General features: G+C 37.4%; 1 protein-coding gene across 5 annotated transcripts in view; it reads right to left on the bottom strand.

Moving 5' to 3' along the window:
- The window catches only part of dazap1 (DAZ associated protein 1), a 65,735-nt gene that overhangs the window by 14,807 nt on the left and 30,012 nt on the right, over positions 1 to 20,916 (bottom strand). For 3 of the 5 annotated variants that reach the window (XM_072914644.1, XM_061975910.2, XM_061975912.2), the window contains exons 2-9: positions 20,136 to 20,176; positions 15,107 to 15,273; positions 14,695 to 14,760; positions 10,591 to 10,698; positions 10,346 to 10,394; positions 5,172 to 5,254; positions 595 to 742; positions 411 to 443 (exon numbers count right to left, since the gene is read on the bottom strand). In XM_072914644.1, coding sequence (XP_072770745.1) covers positions 411 to 443; positions 595 to 742; positions 5,172 to 5,254; positions 10,346 to 10,394; positions 10,591 to 10,698; positions 14,695 to 14,760; positions 15,107 to 15,220 — 601 coding nt within the window. In that variant the 5' untranslated portion in view covers positions 15,221 to 15,273; positions 20,136 to 20,176. The remainder of the gene's footprint in view (positions 1 to 410; positions 444 to 594; positions 743 to 5,171; positions 5,255 to 10,345; positions 10,395 to 10,590; positions 10,699 to 14,694; positions 14,761 to 15,106; positions 15,274 to 20,135; positions 20,177 to 20,916) is intronic. The other 2 variants (XM_061975911.2, XM_061975913.2) reach the window with 2 other exon arrangements.

A 20,916-nucleotide genomic window follows, 5' to 3' on the forward strand; every position in this document is an offset into this window, starting at 1 on the left:
CAGCCACCGCTGTTGCTCACTGCTCCCCTTACTTCCCAGGGGGTGAACAAGGGGATGGGTCAAATTTCACCACATCTAGTGTGTGTGTGTGACAATCATTGGTACTATAACTTTAATTATTGCTCTTTTATCCTGCACTACCATGAGCTAATGCAACGAAATTTCGTTCTTATCTGTACTATGAAGTTCACATTTGAATGACAATAAAAAGTAAGTCTAAGTCTTTAGTTATTAAATATCACCTTTTCAACATGCAATAATAAAAGCAACTAAAACATCTCCCTATTTACCTCCAGCTAAATAGGACAAATTAACTCATGCTATAAAAGTAATAAAAAAATAAAGGATAGAACAACATGAGAAATTGATATACAGTTTTTGTTTGCAAATAAATACTGATTTTCTCTTACCTATAGGCGGGCCTGTAGTCGCAACCCAAACTCCTACAGGAAAAAAAAATAAAGTTTAGGGAAATTACAATACTCTCAACTAAAAACAAATGTTTACAGAATCCAGTTCTGTGTTTTAACAGGGCATTTTGTTACCATAAGATTATCTTTTTTGGGTAATGTTTATTTGCTCCTTCCCACTCACCCTGTGGCCCATATGGTTGTTGCCAGGTCTGGGTGGGCTGTGCTGACCAACCATTAGCTGCACTTAAGATGCTCCTGGGTGCCCACTGGCCCGGGCCAAGGTGGCCGGGAGCTTTATTGTCACGAGGTTCAGCCTTCTTTACTTCAACCTGGACATAGGACAAGGAAAATACATTTGGTAACGCCAGTTAAGGATCAATGAAGTCCCTCACCTAGTCAGACCTGCCGTAACGCAAAGTTAGGATTTACAACATATTGTTTAGGGCCAAATTGAACAATCTACTTTTGGAATAGAGCATGTATGTGTATCAGGTACTGTTAAAAAAGGTCCCAATCCAATAGAGTTGGTGATGCAAATATTTGCCAAAGATACTTGACAGGTCTGAACACATACCTGTGTACTTGAACTGTACCTGACAAACATAGATATTCAATTATTGAACTGCCTTCTATGTATACATACATATATATGATAAATATCTAATGAAAAGTTAAAACTTACCTTTCTCCATCCATTGCTTACAAAAAAAATCTAAATGTATCCTACTTGGAATAAGTTTTAAGGGGGAAATGGATGTAAAGAGAAAATCGCATCTCAACTATAACAGAATACAAAAAGGTAACCATGCAGAAAGAACAAATGAACATTTGTTTGTGTAAAACTGAATCTTCATACTGTGTCAAAAGAAGAAAATACAAATACCTGTTTTCTTTTTGGTCCTTTTGTCATGCCTTCTCATATCTTATAGTACATATTTTGCACCTCTTTATTCTTTATTCATGAGTATCCTCCATGGATGCACACCAGGGCTATTCAACTTGGTTAAGTTCAAAACTTTGGAGACAAACATGTTAACATCAAATTCCTAAAAACACTGGAGTGCTCCTGTTGTGTAGAGGAACTTGGACCACTGTTAACATATTGGCAGATCCTTGCATTGACATTAACCTTGCCAGAAAACATAGAACACTGGGGTCCAGACTTGTGATTTACATAACTGAGGCGTTCCTCAAGGCACCCCTTAAGTCCTCTCCTTTTTGGCTGTTACACATTTTTTGTAAGGTGTTAATCTAGCTTGTTTACTTCAGATGCAGTCTGTAGTAATTTCTTTAACCTATTTAATTATACCAGTGGTGTTCCACAAGGTTCAACATTAGATCCTCTCTTTTTCATCATTTTGGCTATACAACTGGTGGCCTGAGAATCCAGTTAAAATAAACTTGTGAGAGACTAAATTTTATTCAGACGATTATTAAAAACACTAAAGTGCTGTCATAGAGATGATCTTTGACTAGCTTTTTGTCCAAAAGGTCTGGTAAAAACAGCAAAGTGCTCCTGTAACTCCAAAATCTAATGTCTCCTGTAAAGGACACGGTTTCTACAAGATATACAAAATAAGACTGACAATAAATAAAAATAATACGTCCTGCGCCCCGATCCTTAGCTTTCTGAAAATGTGGCCTCCAAGTTGAATACCCCTGATGTACACTGTATAGGGAGATACATTTTTAATTTAAAAATCTGTGTGACACGACACAGCAACAAACAGTTAAGCAATTCGAGAAAACGGTTTGAGACTAATGGGGAGCTGACCAAAAATCCACTGAGGTGTTGAGTTATTGGGGTCACCTTGCAGGAGGAAAATGAATCACAAATTCCATCCAGCTATAAGGTGTTGCAAGCAACCCCAGCCTCCTCTCTTTTTTCTCTGTCGACCCAATTACGCGCACATGTCTAGTACTGTAGTGGCCCCCGCCGCCAGCAGCTGCCGCAGCGCTTTCTCCCGTGGGCATCACAGCTTCGTGTGATGGATACCATGACTTCTATACAGTCCCCAACAGCAGAACTGGGATTTGTCCCACAGTTTGATGTGCTCCATTTTCTAAATTTGTAACTCATATCTCCCTAGCTCCCTCAAGTCCCAGTGTAAGGTAATGTCAAGTCAAGAACAATAGATGAAGTTGAGCCTAGATGCCTGCTGAAAAACCAGTGCAAAGTCAAGAGGGTGTCAAACTGGAAAGTTTACAGGTTGACCTGAATACATTAATGAGATGGAAATACATTTTTACAGTACCTTTAATAGGCAAGACATTTTAATGAGTAAGTCATTCTTTAAATATAAAAAAGTCAAATACTGCTTTTAAGTGTCATCAGAATTTATTTGAGTAATATCCAGGACGCAATGGATGTTGTATTACCTCCATCTAAATGTTTATTTAACCCTAAGGCGTTGGCTAGTGTGAAGTAGGGTTGTGTGATATACACAATATACAATATAGTAGATGATATAAAATGTAGCCAATGCAAGAGCTTTCGTTTTATTGTGATTATGCATATTGACACATTCTAGCGGTGTCCTGCAAATTTAACAGCGACAAGCGGATGACCGCATCCTAAACGTAATGTAGCATCCTTGCCAGCGGATAATGTCCGTCCTCAATGCGGATAACGTCCTCGCCAGCGGATAACGCCCGTGTCCTTGATAGCGGAAAACCAATCATCGCCTTCATCGAAGTAAATAAACTATGTTTCTTACAAGTATCAATATCAATGGAGGACAAAGAATAGCTAATCATAGTACACTAAACACCGTAGAAGGATACAATAAGCTGTGCTGACCGCTAAGCTAGAGCTCTTGAATGTAAACAGGTGTGGGTGGATCAATACAAATATTGACAGTAACGATATCTAGTGTAAGTATATGGTCAATACTCCAATTATTCGATCCATATCTTTTTTATTATCACAAACAGTTTATATCTGTAATTATTTAGAATTTATTTAAATATTTAATGTACTGTAATAAAAGAGAATAAGGAAATATTTTTAATGTTTCCTTGATATTGTTACACCGCCGTCCTGTGGTATTGTCTGATTATAATTGTGATCAAAACTTTAATCATTCAACGATCATGAAAATTTTAAGTATCAGCATTGGTATGACCAATACTGCCCCTGTAACGAATTGGTATTGGATTGATACCCAAATTTACAGTATCGCCTAAAACTAAAGTATCCAAACAACAGAATAATACGTTTTCTTTTACAGTAAATTATCAATCAATCAAAGTTTACTTATATAGCCCTTAATCACGAGTGTCTCAAAGGGCTGCACAAGCCACAACGACATCCTCGGCTCAGATCCCACATCAGGGCAAGGAAAAACTCAACCTAATGGGACAATGAGAAACCTTGGAGGGGGCCGCAGATGTGGGGACCCCCCTGGGCGAGCGGTGCAATGGACGTCGAGTGGATCTAGCATAATATTGTGAGAGTCCAGTCCATAGTGAATCTAGCATAATATTGTGAGAGTCCAGTCCATAGTGGATCTAACATAATAGTGAGAGTCCAGTCCATAGTGGGGCCAGCAGGAGACTATCCCGAGCGGAGACAGGTCAGCAGCGCAGAGACGTCCCCAACCGATGCACAGGCGAGCGGTCCACCCCGGGTCCCGACTTTGGACAGCCAGCGCTTCATCAAGTAGTTTAATAATAGTTTTGGCAAAATAATACAATTGGAAATGATGCATTATGCATAAATCAGCGGCCAAATTAGGAACCTTTGTAACCGGTTTTGAAATGGTACTTTTGTCATTTATATGCCAATTAATAAAATGTGTTTTTTATCGTGACAGCAGGCGGCTGCAAAATATATCGCAATATAGATTTTAGGCAAGATCGCCCATCCCTAGTCTGAACTAAACAATATATAAATGCACTTGTTTTTTTGCCCATTACTCAAATTAAGTTCCAGGTGGGTTGTGTTTGCTTCACAGAGCAGGCAGAATGTAAGGAGAGGCACTTTAAAATTACACCATGGTAAATGTATTGACTTTGTCCCAGTTGGAAAGCTTGCCTTAAACTATCGGAGTTAACTGTGCGCTGTAAAGCCTATCCATCTGGCACACACACACAGAAACCCCCCACACACACACACACTTTTAAACAACATGAAAACATTGTTCAATTCTATTGTGATTTCAAAAGAGACCTGCAAATTGTCGTATTTACTGTATAGAGCTATTGGACACAGTATGGAGATTCTTTGATTGAGGTCACTCAGACTGGTTTAAGGTAAAAATAATGTTGACGTGAAAGTGACCTGACAACCAAATATCAGAACAATTAAACGGAACAGATTGGACCAATCCTTTAGGACAGTTATATTCTGTAATACAGATAATTGTGAATGGCTAGTATTTCTTATTAAGTACAGATTTATGCATAAATGTAGTGATATGTGTGCTTGTTTTCACAAATAAAATCAAAGTTATTAAAATAGATGACACTTAGTACATCCTAAAGGAGTGGTCAGATTTAAACAAAGCCTTGGGCGACAAGATCTTCAATACAGCATATTGTGAGTACATAGAGAAATGGCAGAAAAATCACTGCAGAGTAAGTAGGGTTTAGCATGAAATGCACCGAGTCAGAAGCCTAATTGTAAGAAGGTACAGTGTGAGTTGAACATGAAAACGAGTATATACTGTAGGTATATCAGTGTCATGGTATATTGGTATGTCAGTCGCCCGAGCCTCTGTTTTATCTGAAGGTTAAAATAAAACTACAACTACACACTTTTTTGCCCATGATGTCGTGAAAATGCATGTTGACAGCCTGGTCCACTGATTGTTCGGCCTCGAAAGTAATAAATCCAAAACCTAGCCAACGACCAAAAGTGAATCAAGGTAGCAGGGGGGTTGTGACAACACAAGATGAAGAACAGTATTGGGCTTCGGCAGAGTGAGGATTAGTCAAGACTGAGCAAGAGGCACCTGGGGTTCGGAGGATGTCGCAATATGTTAAGCATAAGTAATGACAGGTGCACAAATTGATTGTATGTGAAAAATTCAGTTCAATTGAGACTTCAGTTGTTCTAATTCTGCAAATATTACATTACATGATGCGATTCCTGCAAACCCCACCTTGACTTGTCCTGGGTATTTTGCTGTGGAGCACGCACACACACACACACACACGCACACACACACACTCACACTTGTGGCAGCTATTGTTAATGCATCACAAAAATATGGAAAAACACAAACTGTAGAATGCCTAAAGCGTTCTCCAAGCTTTCCCAAAATGTATATTATATTTTACTTTTGAGTCAGCCAGGATAAGCCAAAATTCAACAATAAAACACTGAGGATGGTAACACAAAGATATAGGCCATAACTGGTCTACCAAAGTGACTGTTGAGTTTTTTTTAATGGGGAATATACAAAGATCATCAGCACAAAATACACTTAGAGGAATGTGGAGATTAAGTCAAGCACACATATGACAAACGGTAACTTTTCACAGTGATCTACTTTCTAATCTGATTGACTTCCAACTATTGCAGAACTGGGTTGTGCGCTCATCTCTACTTGGGGACCTAACCTGAATCTGCTTAAACAGCCTGTGAGACATCAGGGACCCCCAGCCAAGCATACCCTAGTAATTATATCTTGACCTATTGATATAATTAACATCTGTCAATGGCCTGCCCTTATGCTGAATTTAGAGAGTTAAAACACATGCTATCTTAGTTATACTATTTCTTGTTCACATTCAACTTGCATCTATGTTTAACGACTAATGGTGTTACATTTAGAGGTCCTGAAAAAACAGAATTGAATTCAAATACCGAATCTGATTTTTATCTATTCCAATTCTAAATAAATTAATATTCTTAGTGTTGTTTTTTAAAGAATCCATTTTTAAAAAGATGTGTTTAGGCCATCTTCATGCTTACTCACTGCACATTTACGTCATACTTCAGCAATCAAACATTGCAAAGTCAGAATTGCTTTGAGCCATTACTACTGTAGTGTTGATATTTTTCATTTATTTAGCCATCTTGATTATGCTTAATTTTGGACAAAAGAGTTTTTGAAAATGCCTTTAATTAAAAATTGTTGTTTATATTCCCAAAAAATCTGCGATGTGATGAAGCTGCAATATTTGAAACGCAATGTGGCGAGGGACAACTTATTTTGTATTCGGAAAAATTGATAGGGTTTCCGTAAAATTACATTTGTATGAACGTTTAGAAGTCATTACTAACAAAAACAGAGATACCACTGCATACTAGGAGCGGCCAAAAAAATTGGTTCACATCCGAATCGCTATTCTTATCTATTCCAATTCAAATTTGATTCATAATTTTTTTAAATCGATAAAAAAAAAAAACAGACAAGCAATTTAAAAAAAAAAAAAAGCTTTAAGTAAAAATTAAAAACATTTTAGATTATTTTTTGCAACCAAACAGTTAAATGCAAAATGAATATAGGCAAACAGAAATAATATTAGCTGCAATATTTATAATATGTCAAGGTACAGAAACCTCCAGACCAGTTTACAACAGAACTTTGTGTACACCCCATTTTTCCTAATTTAGAGTTAGGAGAGTTTAAAGACTTAGGCCTGTACCTCTGTGGTACCAGTCAATGTACAGTAACCTAAAGGAGAAAAGACAGATCTTAAGAGACACAGTTAATCACAGTCAAACAATTCACAAGGAGAAGGGGGACATAGGAAAGAAAAATAGAAAGGGCTTACTTACAAAAATACTTAACGTTCTACATATGGGAAACACACTATGCCATTTAAGGTACATGTATCATTTATGTGAAAAATCAAGGTAAAGAAAACTTATTCCAATACTGAACATCTAATGATTTTAAGGTTTTAAAAATATGCTAATTAAAGTGCAATGGTGGTTACTGGTGCATTATATCATGTTAAATTCCAATGACAAACTATTCTGGGTTTTTCCCAACAGAAAGTAAATGAGTTGAAGGAGGAGTGGTAACACAGAACATGCTGTGGGTCACTGGTCGAAGCGTCATTGCAATGTAGGACGAATGGAGACCAAACAGATGTGACTGAAGCTCAGCAGGCAGTGGCTGACACCAACATTGCCAGTGGCGGCTCGGATTCCCACTGTGGCAATTCGCGCTAAACATGTCACTATACATATGAACGAATGAAGATTGAACTAGATTTTATGAGATGCTACTTCTACTGTCAGGAAGTAAGTAGGCCGATTTTTTTCTTGAGTATCAAACACGTTAACCCTTTTTTTTTTTCTTAACCTTCCCGATATAGGCCGCTTTGAAGGACAAGTCTCCCTTTGGAACGCAAACTGTTATAAGTGCCTTTTGCATGTTGACCATCTGGCTGCCTCTAATTTGTCCCCTTTAAGTTCATGTGTTGCCTCCCAAAGCACCTGCTATTGACTTTCCATTATTTTTTGGGGATTTCATAGTTTTTCTTAAGGTTCTCTCAGAGACAAGACAGGCTTCCTGAAAACAGATTTATTTATTTATTTTAATAAGAGCTTTCAAAAATATATAGACTTACCTCATGTGATTAATCACAAAGAAATATCGCATGAATCATGTATATCCGTATACGTATATCACGCAACCTGCTTTTTTACCTACTGTATATAATATACCCAGACAGGACTTTAGATAAAACTGTTACTAAGTCTTGAGCAAATACATGTAGTGCGAACGAGGGGTGTCCTGACTCCTGATATCAATATTTTGGTACCAGAACAAACAAGTATTTCTAAACATTGATGCTTATTTTATTTTTTTACTTTTTTTTTTTTTAAAAAGGGGGGACCAAAAAATTGAATTTTTTTGCTTCATTTTAACAAAAAATGTTACAATACATTAAATATATGGTTCTTATTGCACTCGAACAATTTCAGAAGATTAAAACATAAATTAAAATGCACTAAACACACTGGGCTTTTCTTATTGCACTTAAAGAACAATTTACAAGTGTATATATTACATATAGCCTGCCATAATCTAGAATTAGGTTAGAATAGTATAAAAGCTTTATTGACATTGTATTAAATGCTTCATGGTTTATGGTTTCCACTCTTGGTCTGTGCTTTAAGACAAATACAATAATTAGTAAATACTGAAAACAAAACTATTGATGAAACTACACATTAAAGACATGTAGCAGGTAAAACACACATTGTTAAGGATAAAACACAAATTGTAGAAATTTGTTACAAAATTCAGTCATTTCACATGAGCGGTTTTAACTCCGCAACTGTGTGCGCATGTACGTATCTATATGTTAACTTTATTACCTATCGATCTGACTGCTTGTTATTTAATTGTTTAGCAAAGTTTGAAGGTGGTAAGTCTTTAATCAAGCCACCTCTGTTGCGGTATGTTTTAGAGGAGAGCTTTCAGCGTGGCGCTTCGGTGTTTAAAGCATCATCTTTATCGATAGTTTATAGCTCCATATTGCGCCTCAAGCACCCTCTTTATTAACCAGAACAATTGACTTTGCCATTTTTCCTCTCCTCGCTGTTTCTCATTATGTGCTCTGAAAGTGTGTGCGCAGAAACTGACACACTAAACATTCTCCTCCACTCTGTATGTCACCGCTGCATGCTGATGACAAAAAATAAAACCGGTAATTTTTAAAGGCAGTATAGTACCGTTTTCACTTAATTAGTACCGGTATACTGTACAACCCTAGTGCTAACAATTAAACCTAGAGATGTCAAATTTAAATTCAAATTCAAACCAGTTAACTCATGTGATTAAGCACAAAACAATCTCAATCATGGAGCAACGCAGATTAATCACGCAATTGATTTAATCATTTGACAGCACTAATTAAAACATTTACAAAAAATTTCTGTATGACATTCAGACAATAAAATTGCATTTGTGTCCAAATATTGGAGTCTTTTTATCAGTTAATTGAAGTTATGCAAGCGAGTAAAAACCTGTGATTAATCATTATTAGTCCAAATTCAAAAGTGGGATTACTCTAATATGAAAATGTGATCAATTGACAGCACTAATTTTAATAAGATAGTATTGAATAGAAACTGTAAATATAGTAATAGTATATTCCTGGATTTCAAAAGGTTAATATGTTCGGTTGCTTTTGGTGACCTTTTTAAATTGAGTGCTGATGTTGAAGTAATTGCATAACTGTGAATTAAAAATAACAATTATAATATCGCTCACTAGCCAAATGTTTATGGCGACGATGATTATTAAGATGGTCAATACATTTACACAAGGATTGTGAGCTGAAAGAAAATGCTAAATGTCAATACAAAAATAAAATATGAATACATCCAATTTTCAGATGTGTTCTACCCATCTGAGATTGACTGATGTGCTTTTTGTGACACTGTTTGATGTTGAAAAGTATAAAAACTAGTGCTGTCAAATTATTAATATTCTTATTCAGATTAATCACACTTTTGAATTGTGATTCATCACAGTAAATTACTTGCACAAATTAACTTTAAAAAAAGACCCTAATATTTTGACAGAAATAAGATTTTATTATCAGAATATACACATACATTTTTCAAAAAGTTTGACTTGAATGCCAACACTTATTTGCTTGAAACTTGGTAACGGTTTTAGCTAGTCTTGTGTGCATTTTCAGGTAAAGATTTGCGGTTAAAGTAAAAATGAGCATGTGTGATTAATCACATGCAATAAATACATTTGAAAGCTCATAATAAAAACAAGATTATAGAATACAAATAATGAAATGATACATTCTATTTTGTGCAGAAGACATTTGGTATAACCTCAAAGGTAGTGCCAATAAGTATGATGTAAGAATTATAAGCTGTGAGCAGTGATTAAAATGAAAGTGATTTTTACATTTGAATGATCTGTTTCTCTAGAATAGTTTGTCATGAGATTTAAGATGGTAGGGTATGGAAAAGGGAGAAAAAAAACAAGATCAGCTTTTACCTCGGGGCCTCTGCTTCTCCGCATCATAGATCATTACCACCTCTGTGACCTTAAATTGGACAAAGAAATAGTGGCTCTGTTTAGAAAACCAGACAAGGCCTCTAATTTATCCAATTAATTATTCTACCTTAATTAAGACTAATGTCAATCTGCTCTTTTCGAAATCTTGAAGTGTGTAATGGTATGAGTCCAAACATGCAGTCATAAAAACAATATGAACTTGTAATGTAATTGACATTACTTACCACACCAAATCTATTGAAATAGTCCCTGAGTTCAGGCTCGCCACAGTTATGGGGGATCCCACCTACAAATATCTTCTTTGATTTATTGCTATCAGCTTTGCTGCCCTTCTGAAAGAAAACAGGGAGTGTATGGATTTCAGTGTCTGTTGAGGATTCCCTCTGGGAAGGGCCGGTTAGCCATCATCTATTCAGACAGTGCAGAAGAAATTAGGTCCTCCTCTTGCCCAGGGGTATAATTCTTAACATGTCATGTCAATGCAAACACTAGTCTCCACAGATCAGGGAACACGGCTTCCTCCACTCACTCTCTTCACAATCGCAAGGCACTGCATTCACACTGTAAAGGCTACAGGCTGCTCCTACCACAAAGGTTTTACCAAATGCATCTTTCCCTTTGTCTGTAAAACATGGTGGCAGTGCCAAGAAGTGTGTCCCTTTGACGTATATAGTCATATACGGGACTTTTCTTATGGAGAGCGAAAGAAAATATTCGTCAAAAGTAAACCAAAGCACTATTCATTCAGTTGTGTTATCGGAAACTATAGCAACAACACTCCCAAAAATAAAGCAACTATATTATACAGTATATTGTCAGCTTGATTCATCTCCATACAACTTTTGGGCATGCGGTTTTCAGGTGTGCGCTAATATCGCTGCAGTCTTTTAGTCACAATCCATTACCAAGTCCACTCTTGCCATAACATTAAGTACATGATTGCGGATGTTCCGATCAGGGATTTAAGCTGCCGATACCGACAACATAACTCTACAAGTTATGGTGAGTGGTATTGACAGCATAACAATATCAACACACAACACATAATTTAAAGTAGTTCCTTATGCTGTTTTATTGCATGTAATTGTTTGGTAAAACAAAGTCAATAGTACACAACAATTTAGAAAAAGCAAAAACTACTATCTACTTCTCATTTAAATCCTTTGGGTTTTTTGCCCTCAAAGTCCTCCAGTGTCCAGAAAATTATTCTATGAAATTGTAAACATTAAAAAAAACAATAAAAAAAGATTTTGAGGAAATAAAAATATCAATCTAATCATTCTAGTATCAGTCATATACTGATGTCACCCCTTTTAGATCGACGCGGCCTCCAGTTACGTATCGTGTACTGACTGTGACAATGCTGACACAGCAACAGTTGTTATATTATCCTCTCCCAAGTCTCTTATTAATCTACTTGTTAAATTCCTGTTAATAAATTATTTTCTGCTCTAACGTGCTTTCATCTACACTACTTAAACTTTACTAAGCACTTCTAAGCATTCTGTTTAAAGCTAGCTAGCTGACAGCTTAGTTTTTAGCATGTCTGCTCTTTGCTTGCTCTCGGTGTATAACATGTTTAGCCTCGTCCTCCAGCGATATTGATACCTATACTAAAAAATGCAGTTTATTTGGAGGTCAGAATTATAAACAGAGGGGAGCGTCTCCACATAGTATAAGGCAGAGGTGGGCTTCAGGGCCAGCAAGGCCTTCTCTACTGGCCTAACAACCAAATATCATGATCATAATTAAAGATAAAAGTATTTTTTTTAAATTTACTTTCCCTAAATATCTAAAAGTATTCATATTCTTTTCATGTCATATTATGCTCCTTCCAGCGCTGTTGTTTTTAGGTTAGAGTTGTTATCCAATCAGAATTCAGCTAGCTTATGTTGCCATGCTGTACCAAATCTGCTCGGGGCCTTCAGAATCAACAATGCAGGCGTTTATGCACTGTAAGTGAACGGGCATATACAATTGATAGACAGTTGCGATAGCCAATCAGATCACAAGTTGTTGTCAGTAAGGCCTTCTAGCTGGCCTTACATTGAGCGTGACATTTACGCGTCCTGTGATTGGATACTCACCGGGACCGTTAGCGGATGAATTTGAGAATACAGAGTTGATAAGACAGTTGCGATAGCCAATCAGATCACACGTTGTTGATAGTAGCCTATCTAGGTAGCCTGATGTTAACGAGACTGTGATTGGATACTAACCTGCCATTTCAAAGTGAGTATCCAATCACAAGTTGCAATTTAGCACGAAGCAGGAAGTGTTGACCCACAAAGAAGGAGAACAAAACGTTGATTAGGTGGCAGATATACAGTCGCGATCAAAAGTTTACATACACTTGTAAAGAACATAATGTCATGGCTGTCTTGAGTTTCCAATAATTTCTACAACTCTTGTTTTTTTGTGATAGAGTGATTGGAGCACATACTTGTTGGTCACAAAAAACATTCATGAAGTTAGGTTATTTTATGAATTTATTATGGTCTACTGAAAATGTGACCAAATCTGCTGGGTCAAAAGTATACATACAGCAATGTTAATATTTGGTTACATGTCCCTTGGCAAGTTTCACTACAATAAGGCACTTTTGGTAGCCATCCACAAGCTTCTGGTTAAATTTTTGACCACTCCTCTTGACAAAATTGGTGCAGTTCAGCTAAATTTGTTGGTTTTCTGACATGGACTTGTTTCTTCAGGATTGTCCACATGTTTAAGTCTGGACTTTGGGGAGGCCATTCTAAAACCTTAATTCTAGCCTGATTTAGCCAGTCCTTTACCACTTTTGACATGTGTTTGGAGTCATTGTCCTGTTGGAACACCCAACTGCGCCCAAGACTCAACCTCCGGGTTGATGATTTTAGGTTGTCCTGAAGAATTTGGAGGATTACCTCCAAATTCTTCAGGACAACCTAAAATCATCCAAGTTTTGGATGGCTACCAAAAGCGCCCTATTGCAGTGAAACTTGCCAAGGGACATGTAACCAAATATTAACATTGCTGTATGTATACTTTTGACCCAGCAGATTTGGTCACATTTTCAGTACACCCATGATAAATTCATAAAAGAACCAAACTTCATGAATGTTTTTTGTGACCAACAAGTATGTGCTCCAATCACTCTATCACAAAAAAATAAGAGTTGTAGAATTTATTGGAAACTAAAGACAGCCATGACATTATGTTCTTTACAAGTGTATGTAAACTTTTGATCGCGACTATATAATGTGATGTTATGAGCTAGGTAACATAAGAAGTCCATTACCCAGCATGCCACAGAAGTGAAGAGGATGCGCAGTAGCCCCGTTTAGGTTGTTGAATGTAGCCGTGCCGGCAGCTGGATGTTATTGATGAGCACGCTGTGGAGTAAACTTTAAGAACTCAGCTAACACGCCACGTCTGCATCTTTTATAATTAGACAAGACAACACATATATTTTCAAGAAGGATTTTTAAAGAGAAACTACATCTTGTGAAACCATGTCGGCGATGAAATGGGGAAATGCCCGCCATTTCCACTCCAATCACTGGTTTATACGGCGTCGAATGGGTGCTACAAATTGTGAGTTCAAATATTTTATTTCTTTATTTTTTCACGTTTATTATGTTTTTTGCAATTTTAATTTTGACAGTACCACATAAGATATGTTTTAATTGCTGATGCGGGTTTATTGATTTTTAAATGCGCCAGAAAATAACCCGTTTTGTACACTGTTGAGGTGGATTCAATGCCCAGCAATGCGTAAATGTGTTTCTGTTTAGTATTTCTCCAGCAATGGTCATGTGGTGACATAAATTATGGTATTTTAAGAGGTAATCATTGAAGTCGGACATCACTGAAGGCCTCGGTGGGAAACGCACGGTCCGCCACTGGTATATGGAGATACACAATTATCTGCTATCTTGTCCACCAGGGGATTAATATAAATACAATATGAGCCAGAGGGGATAGGCGTTCGTGATCGGCAATTAAAGACATTGGCGATCACGTTCTTTTTCAAGAAAATTGTTCGATACTGATCGGTAGCCGATCGATCGGCACATACCAATATACCACCTAGTGTAAATTATGCCTTTACAAAGATAATGTGGCTGAATAACCATATTATTTAAACTGCTAAGTGCTCTTTCATGGTCAATCTTCATCAAACAGACAGAACACAGATGGACAAAATGGTGGTTTCATTTTTCTTAACATTTTAGCCCAGGAAGAGGTCTGCCATAGGAATTTTTTGTGTTCAGGCAGTTTTAACATGAGCTGTGGCATTAATCTAACACCTAATATTGTCTCACCAGAGGAAATCCGATTTTTCTTACCCAGCCTTCTTTAGTCTGAGACTTTTCAGGTTGCATTCCTCGAGGAGTGCATGGCTTTGGGTCAATCTGGCATGGGAAACAGAACAAGTGTTTGGCCATTAACAAATACTTTGAATTATCTAATTTAATGGTTGATAAAATACTGCAATCGTTGGGAAAAGCACCGCAGAATATTTTGCATTCATCCAAATTCCAACATGAACTGCCAATTTGTTAAATTTGACTTGGAACAGGTAAGTCTTGTTTGGTAAACAAATATCAGTCTAGCACTACGACTAGCTGCAGGCGCTGCACTACTTTACACTTGCTTGGGCTTAAACATCTACTGACTCATGAAATGCGGTTTTACTTCACAGTTTGGGAAAATATGCACACACATTGTTTCGTTTGTCTTTTCATATGAAATACTCACGTTTCTCCCATCTAGATTGTGTGGCTTTGTCTCCAGCACTGTCCGTACACAATTGGGGTCTTTGAATTTGACAAAACCAAAGCCTCGCGACTGATTAGTAGTTTTGTCCTTCATTATAACACAATCTACTACTTCCCCATATTGTGAAAAGTAGTTTCTCAGGGTCTCTGGAGGGAAGGTAAAAAAAGAAAAGACAAAACAATATAACATTTTGCAAAAATAACACAGAAACATTGCAAATGTAAAATGGTTATGAAAGACATGACTCAGCCCTGTTTGCCTCCAGAACACAAGGGGTAGATGCACACTTTCAGCCTGATAAATGATGCTTGGGGGAAGAAAAAAACTCTCCATGCAGGTTTTTAAAGGTATATCAACAATCTGTTTATAAAGGTTAGATGTTGTACGAAATAATATTTTTTAAAACGGCTATATTCAAACTCCTAATGCACAATGTCATCTTCCATAACAGCAAGCACAGCATACACACCACGGCACTGAGACGCCGGCCCACACCCACTGAGGCAAATGCAAGTTTGAACAAATGAAGAGTCTGTAATTGCTTTCCTCATAGCTTGGAAACCCTGCGGGCAATGCCAAGGGAACAAGTACTTTCACAGTGCTGTGTTTCTGATCTTTATGGTACAGTGCTGTTAAGACAGACAAGTCCAAGCGCTACACAGCGGTCAAACAAGCACCAAAGCTGGACGCAGGCTAAACCAGGGGTCGGCAACCTTTATGCTGTGGGATTCCGCTTGAAAAGTTCATTTTACGTCAGTAATAGGGGTGTAACGATTCGCCGACATTGTTGACGATAAAATTTGTCGACAGATCCCAAAGGAGCGCGAGTGAGTACCGCCAGTCGCATCAACGTCGCGGGTGAAAACATGTAAAGTCCGGGAATATGTCCTCCTATTCTTGTTGAAAATATGAATAACTTGCTCATTTTGCAAAGCAGATCTTGTTCTTATGACACTGTATCTGTGATAAGGGAGCATTTAGAGCAGAGGGGTAACAAACATCTGGAGGATCATCTCCGAATGCTTGTTTCTTTTTGAGCAAGTTAGTTTTGTTGTTTTATTGTTTGTTATTGCTGCTATTTTAACTGTCCTTTTTTTCATAAAAAATATTCTTGCTTTATTTTTCACTTTTACCTCTAAATGGACAAAAGTTTAATTACTTACATTTTTGTAACAGCTTGATGAGCGGCATAGTTACAGTATAAATAAATATTTATGAAAAAATTAGTCATCTTTCTTGTTAATAAGCACATGCCTAAAAGTATTGTAAACTGAATGTAAAAGTTGATGGCTAAATTAGAGCCACTGAACATGTGCATGCTTTATAATCCGATGAGTCGACTAATCGTTAAGATAGTCGATGACTAATCGATTATCAAATAGTCGTTAGGTGCAGCTCTCGTATGCCATAAAAAAACCTTTGTTATGAGCAATTCTTTAATTACGACACATGATTCAATAAAGAAACAATTGATATCTGAAAGACAAATCTTATTTATTATGATTGTGAATCGGTCTAAAATGTGCAAGTATCGATTTCTAAAAAAAAATGTCTGCGCTAACTTCCATCGCATCTTCGGCTGGCGTTATGAACTCCTCCTGCGTCAGTATGGTGCGGACTAGCAGTGCTAGCCAGTAAGACTGGATGTTTGAGGTGGATCTCATGCAGGGAGGCTCGTAAAAACAAACGTTTTTACTCGCAGCTTAGAGCATAACCATTAGCCGAGAGACAGCTTGTATCCAAAGCCACCTTAATACACGGGCTTACCTGTGCGGAAGCCGTGGGGCACCACCCAGTTTACGGGGACCTCATATTGGCAACAGAACGCAATGATAGAGGTGCATAGCTGTCAATTAGGTCTGCATGCGCCCGTCACGCAGGAGATATTTTCATTAACGAAAATATTTAAAACTGTATTGCAGTGTTGCTGTTAAACTGGTGTGTAAAATAATGATATTTTTCAAACTGTGTTTTTGTAACGCTATCATTTTGCTGAATACTCTAGTTTGAATCTCAAAATACCTGCAAGTTGAGGCACCACTGTAATCAGGGCGGCTTGTCGCATTAACAATACCGTATTTTTCGAAGTATAAGTCGCTCCGGAGTATAAGTCGCACCGGCCAAAAATGCATAATAAAGAAGGAAAAAAACATATACCGGTAAGTCGCACTGGAGTGAGTATAAGTCGCATTTTTTGGGGAAATGTATTTGATAAAACCCAACACCAAGAATAGACATTTGAAAGGCAATTTAAAATAAATAAAGAATAGTGAACAACAGGCTGAATAAGTGTACGTTATATGACTCATAAATAACCAACTGAGAACGTGCCTGGTATGTTAACGTAACCTATTATGGTAAGAGTCATTCAAATAACTAACATATAGAACATGCTATACGTTTACCAAACAATCTGTCACTCCTCATCGCTAAATCCCATGAAATCTTATACGTCTAGTCTCTTACGTGAATGAGCTAAATAATATTTGATATTTTACGGTAATGTGTTAATAATTTCACACATAAGTCGCTCCTGAGTATAAGCCGCACCCCCGGCCAAACTATGAAAAAAACTGCGACTTATAGTCCGAAAAATACGGCATATGAGACTGTTTAGGGCCACAACCACAAGGGCATGACAATGACCAGGGCTTTAGTGAAGATTTTCTTCTTTCATTTAATTTCTTTTAATTTTACTGATAGACTTGTTTCACACAGTTGTGCTAGTTAAACACAAAATATTGAGTTGACTTAACATTGGCTTATTTTTGTGTTTAACAGGTAAACAACAAATGTGCAATTTCCCTGAGTGAAGCCACACTATGTTCATTTGCTGCTTTGCACGTCATTCTCTTTGTTTACATTAGACATAACGCAAATGCAAGTGTGAGAAGTTGCCCATTGCAACTCAGTAAGAGAGATTTCTCTACATGATGACCACTACAACTACTACGACGTACATTCTTTTGTTTTTGTTCTATTTTGCGAATACTGACGCCACTGCTAATGGTTTCTAAACCCTGGGGTTCTTAACCTTTTTGACCTCGAGGCCCAACTTTTCCACTATAGGGGGTCCAGGGGCCCACCTAAACATTAACACTGTATTAGTCATTTTACTCTTGATTTTAATCATATACTGTACAATAATTATAACCAACTTACAGTTTAAAGGAATAAACATAATTATATTAAACCACCAACTAGGGCAGCACGGTGGTAGAGGGGTTAGTGCATCCGCCTCACAATACGAAGGTCCTGAGTAATCCTGAGTTCAATCCCGGGCTCGGGACCTTTTTGTGTGGAGTTTGCATGTTCTCCCCGTGACTGCGTGGGTTCCCTCCGGGTACTCCGGCTTCCTCCCACCTCCAAAGACATGCATCTGGGGATAGGTTGATTGGCAACACTAAATTGGCCCTCGCGTGTGAATGTTGTCTGTCTATCTGTGTTGGCCCTGTGATGAGGTGGCGACTTCCACCGCCTTCCACCCGATTGTAGCTGAGATAGGCTCCAGCGACCCCCCGCTACCCCAAAAAGGACAAGCGGTAGAAAATGGATGGATGGATATTAAACCATGTGTTAATCACAAAACATTATTATCAAAGCTTAGGTCAGGCTCATTACAACAACAAATACTAACCAAATATACTGCAAAAGAAGGGACTCAAACTATTGTAAAAAAAAACAAAAACAAATCTATATACAAGTGTGAAAAAAGTAAAATTCTACCTAAATAAATGATAAATAACATATGTTTCTTAAATAAACTGTTAAAAAAATTAAAGTGCAAATGAAATATAACTTCACCACTTTAGTCATGTTTGCACTTAAAGGGGCTGCATTTACACAGATGCCTTGAAGGCGCTAAATTTCCGATATATTTTGCACAGTATAGTGCGCTCTCTCATGGCTTCTCGTACATAATGACATAATTACGTATGTACGCAACATATGCACACGCATTAGCTTTAGATCTTCTTAGCTAATAATAGCAATTTTGATAGCTAGTGTTAGCTGTCATTGAATGTATATTCTATAATAACAACAACAACAACATGACTGAATATTGTTCGTTGCGTCTCTTGGATTGCTTATGTATGTGTGCATGTGCTCCTGTACGTGTTGGCGAGACCAGGCGAGTGACCGCTGTAGACAATCATTTTATTTGAGCCAGTAAAAATTTTTATTAGATCAACTTTGTAATTGTGAAAAATATAAACCATTGTCAAACAAATGTGTTCTGTTAAACCACTAATGGTAACAAAGGTAGGTGGTGTTCTGGTTATATTTTTTGCTTTGATAAATTATACTGTGCAAAAGTTGCAAACAACATCCTTAAGAAACTTCTCTATGACTTTAGCGCCAGACTTCTTTGGTTTGTTTGATATTGTCATTACTGCCACAAGTACTGGAAAAGTGTATTACAACTGAGTACCGCTGCGGCGCATACAAACTACAGCTGAGAAACCTAACTTTTTGGCAGCCCTATGGTTAAACACTGGGCTAGACCATCTCTTTATAGTCTGAAAGAGGAGGTTGCATTGGCAAATCTGATGCTCTTCGTAAATAAGAATATCGATCACCAGAATTTCTGCAGTGTGTAAGATTGTAATCATTAAGAAGGTCGCACACGGACCTAATCTGGTGTGCTGAACACATTGTTGCACGCAGTCATTCGTGTTTTCCCTGATTAAAACAAAACAGCTATTTAAATGACAAGGTATTTACAAAGGCTTATTTCAAAATAAGCTGCACAACTAAGGCTTGCATGTTTAACTTACGAGCACGAAAGTCATTAGAAAAGATTCATCTCAACAAAAATAAGATGCAATAATCACTTACGCTTTTGTTTAAACTTCCATAGTCCCAATAATGAAGAAGCCAACTGCTCCTGTCAGACAACAAACTATGCCTCTATGTCCTGGAGACAAACGGCTGTTTCTTTACAAACTGCACCTTTCACACAAATTAGCTGAAGGCTTAAATAATATTCAAATATACTTTAACTTACCTTGTGTGGTGCTCCAGTCCAGTCCACCAACAAATAATTTTCTAACAAAAAAAGGAAAGAAAAGGAGAGTTCACAGACTGAAAAGAGAAGAGCGGTACCGACAGAATAAAATCAAATGGGAATCACAATTTAATTTTTTCCCCCACACGTGTAACACTTTTTTAAAAATGATTACTGCTCATCATTGTCTTGTCCTGCTTAAAAGAAACTTACAATTGTCTGTTTTTTTTTTAAATAGAAATTTATACAAAAGACTAAAAATAATCAGTTGTGTTGAAAACATGGCACGCTCGTTCACTGGAAAGCACATTTATGCACGTAACAATGGCAAATTGATCAATGTGATTGGTTTCTTCCGCAAGCTTATGAATGATAGACATCAGCAAGTAGAACCAGGGCAGCAGAGCTAACTCGCCCCGGTCGGCGAGACTTGCAGCGTAAATTCTTGAATAATATAACAATACATCAGTGTTTTTCAACCACTGTGCCGTGGGAGAACATGTAATTTCACCTATTTGGGTTAAAAATATTTTTGCAAACCAGTAATAATAATCTGCAAATGTGCCATTGTTGAGTGTCGGTGCTGTCTAGAGCTTGGCAGAGTAACCATGTTGTACTCTTCCATATCATAAAGTGGCAGCAAGTAGCTAAATGCTTTGTAGATGTCGGAAACATGGTTCGTCTTGATCTCAATATGCAGACGACAGCGTGCAGGTAAGAAGGTATCTAATGCTTAAACCAAAAATAAACAAAAGGCGAATGCCACTAAGAAAAGGCATTG

This window comes from Nerophis lumbriciformis, linkage group LG14 (genome assembly GCF_033978685.3).
Source record: "Nerophis lumbriciformis linkage group LG14, RoL_Nlum_v2.1, whole genome shotgun sequence".
Taxonomy (NCBI): Eukaryota; Metazoa; Chordata; class Actinopteri; order Syngnathiformes; family Syngnathidae; genus Nerophis; species Nerophis lumbriciformis.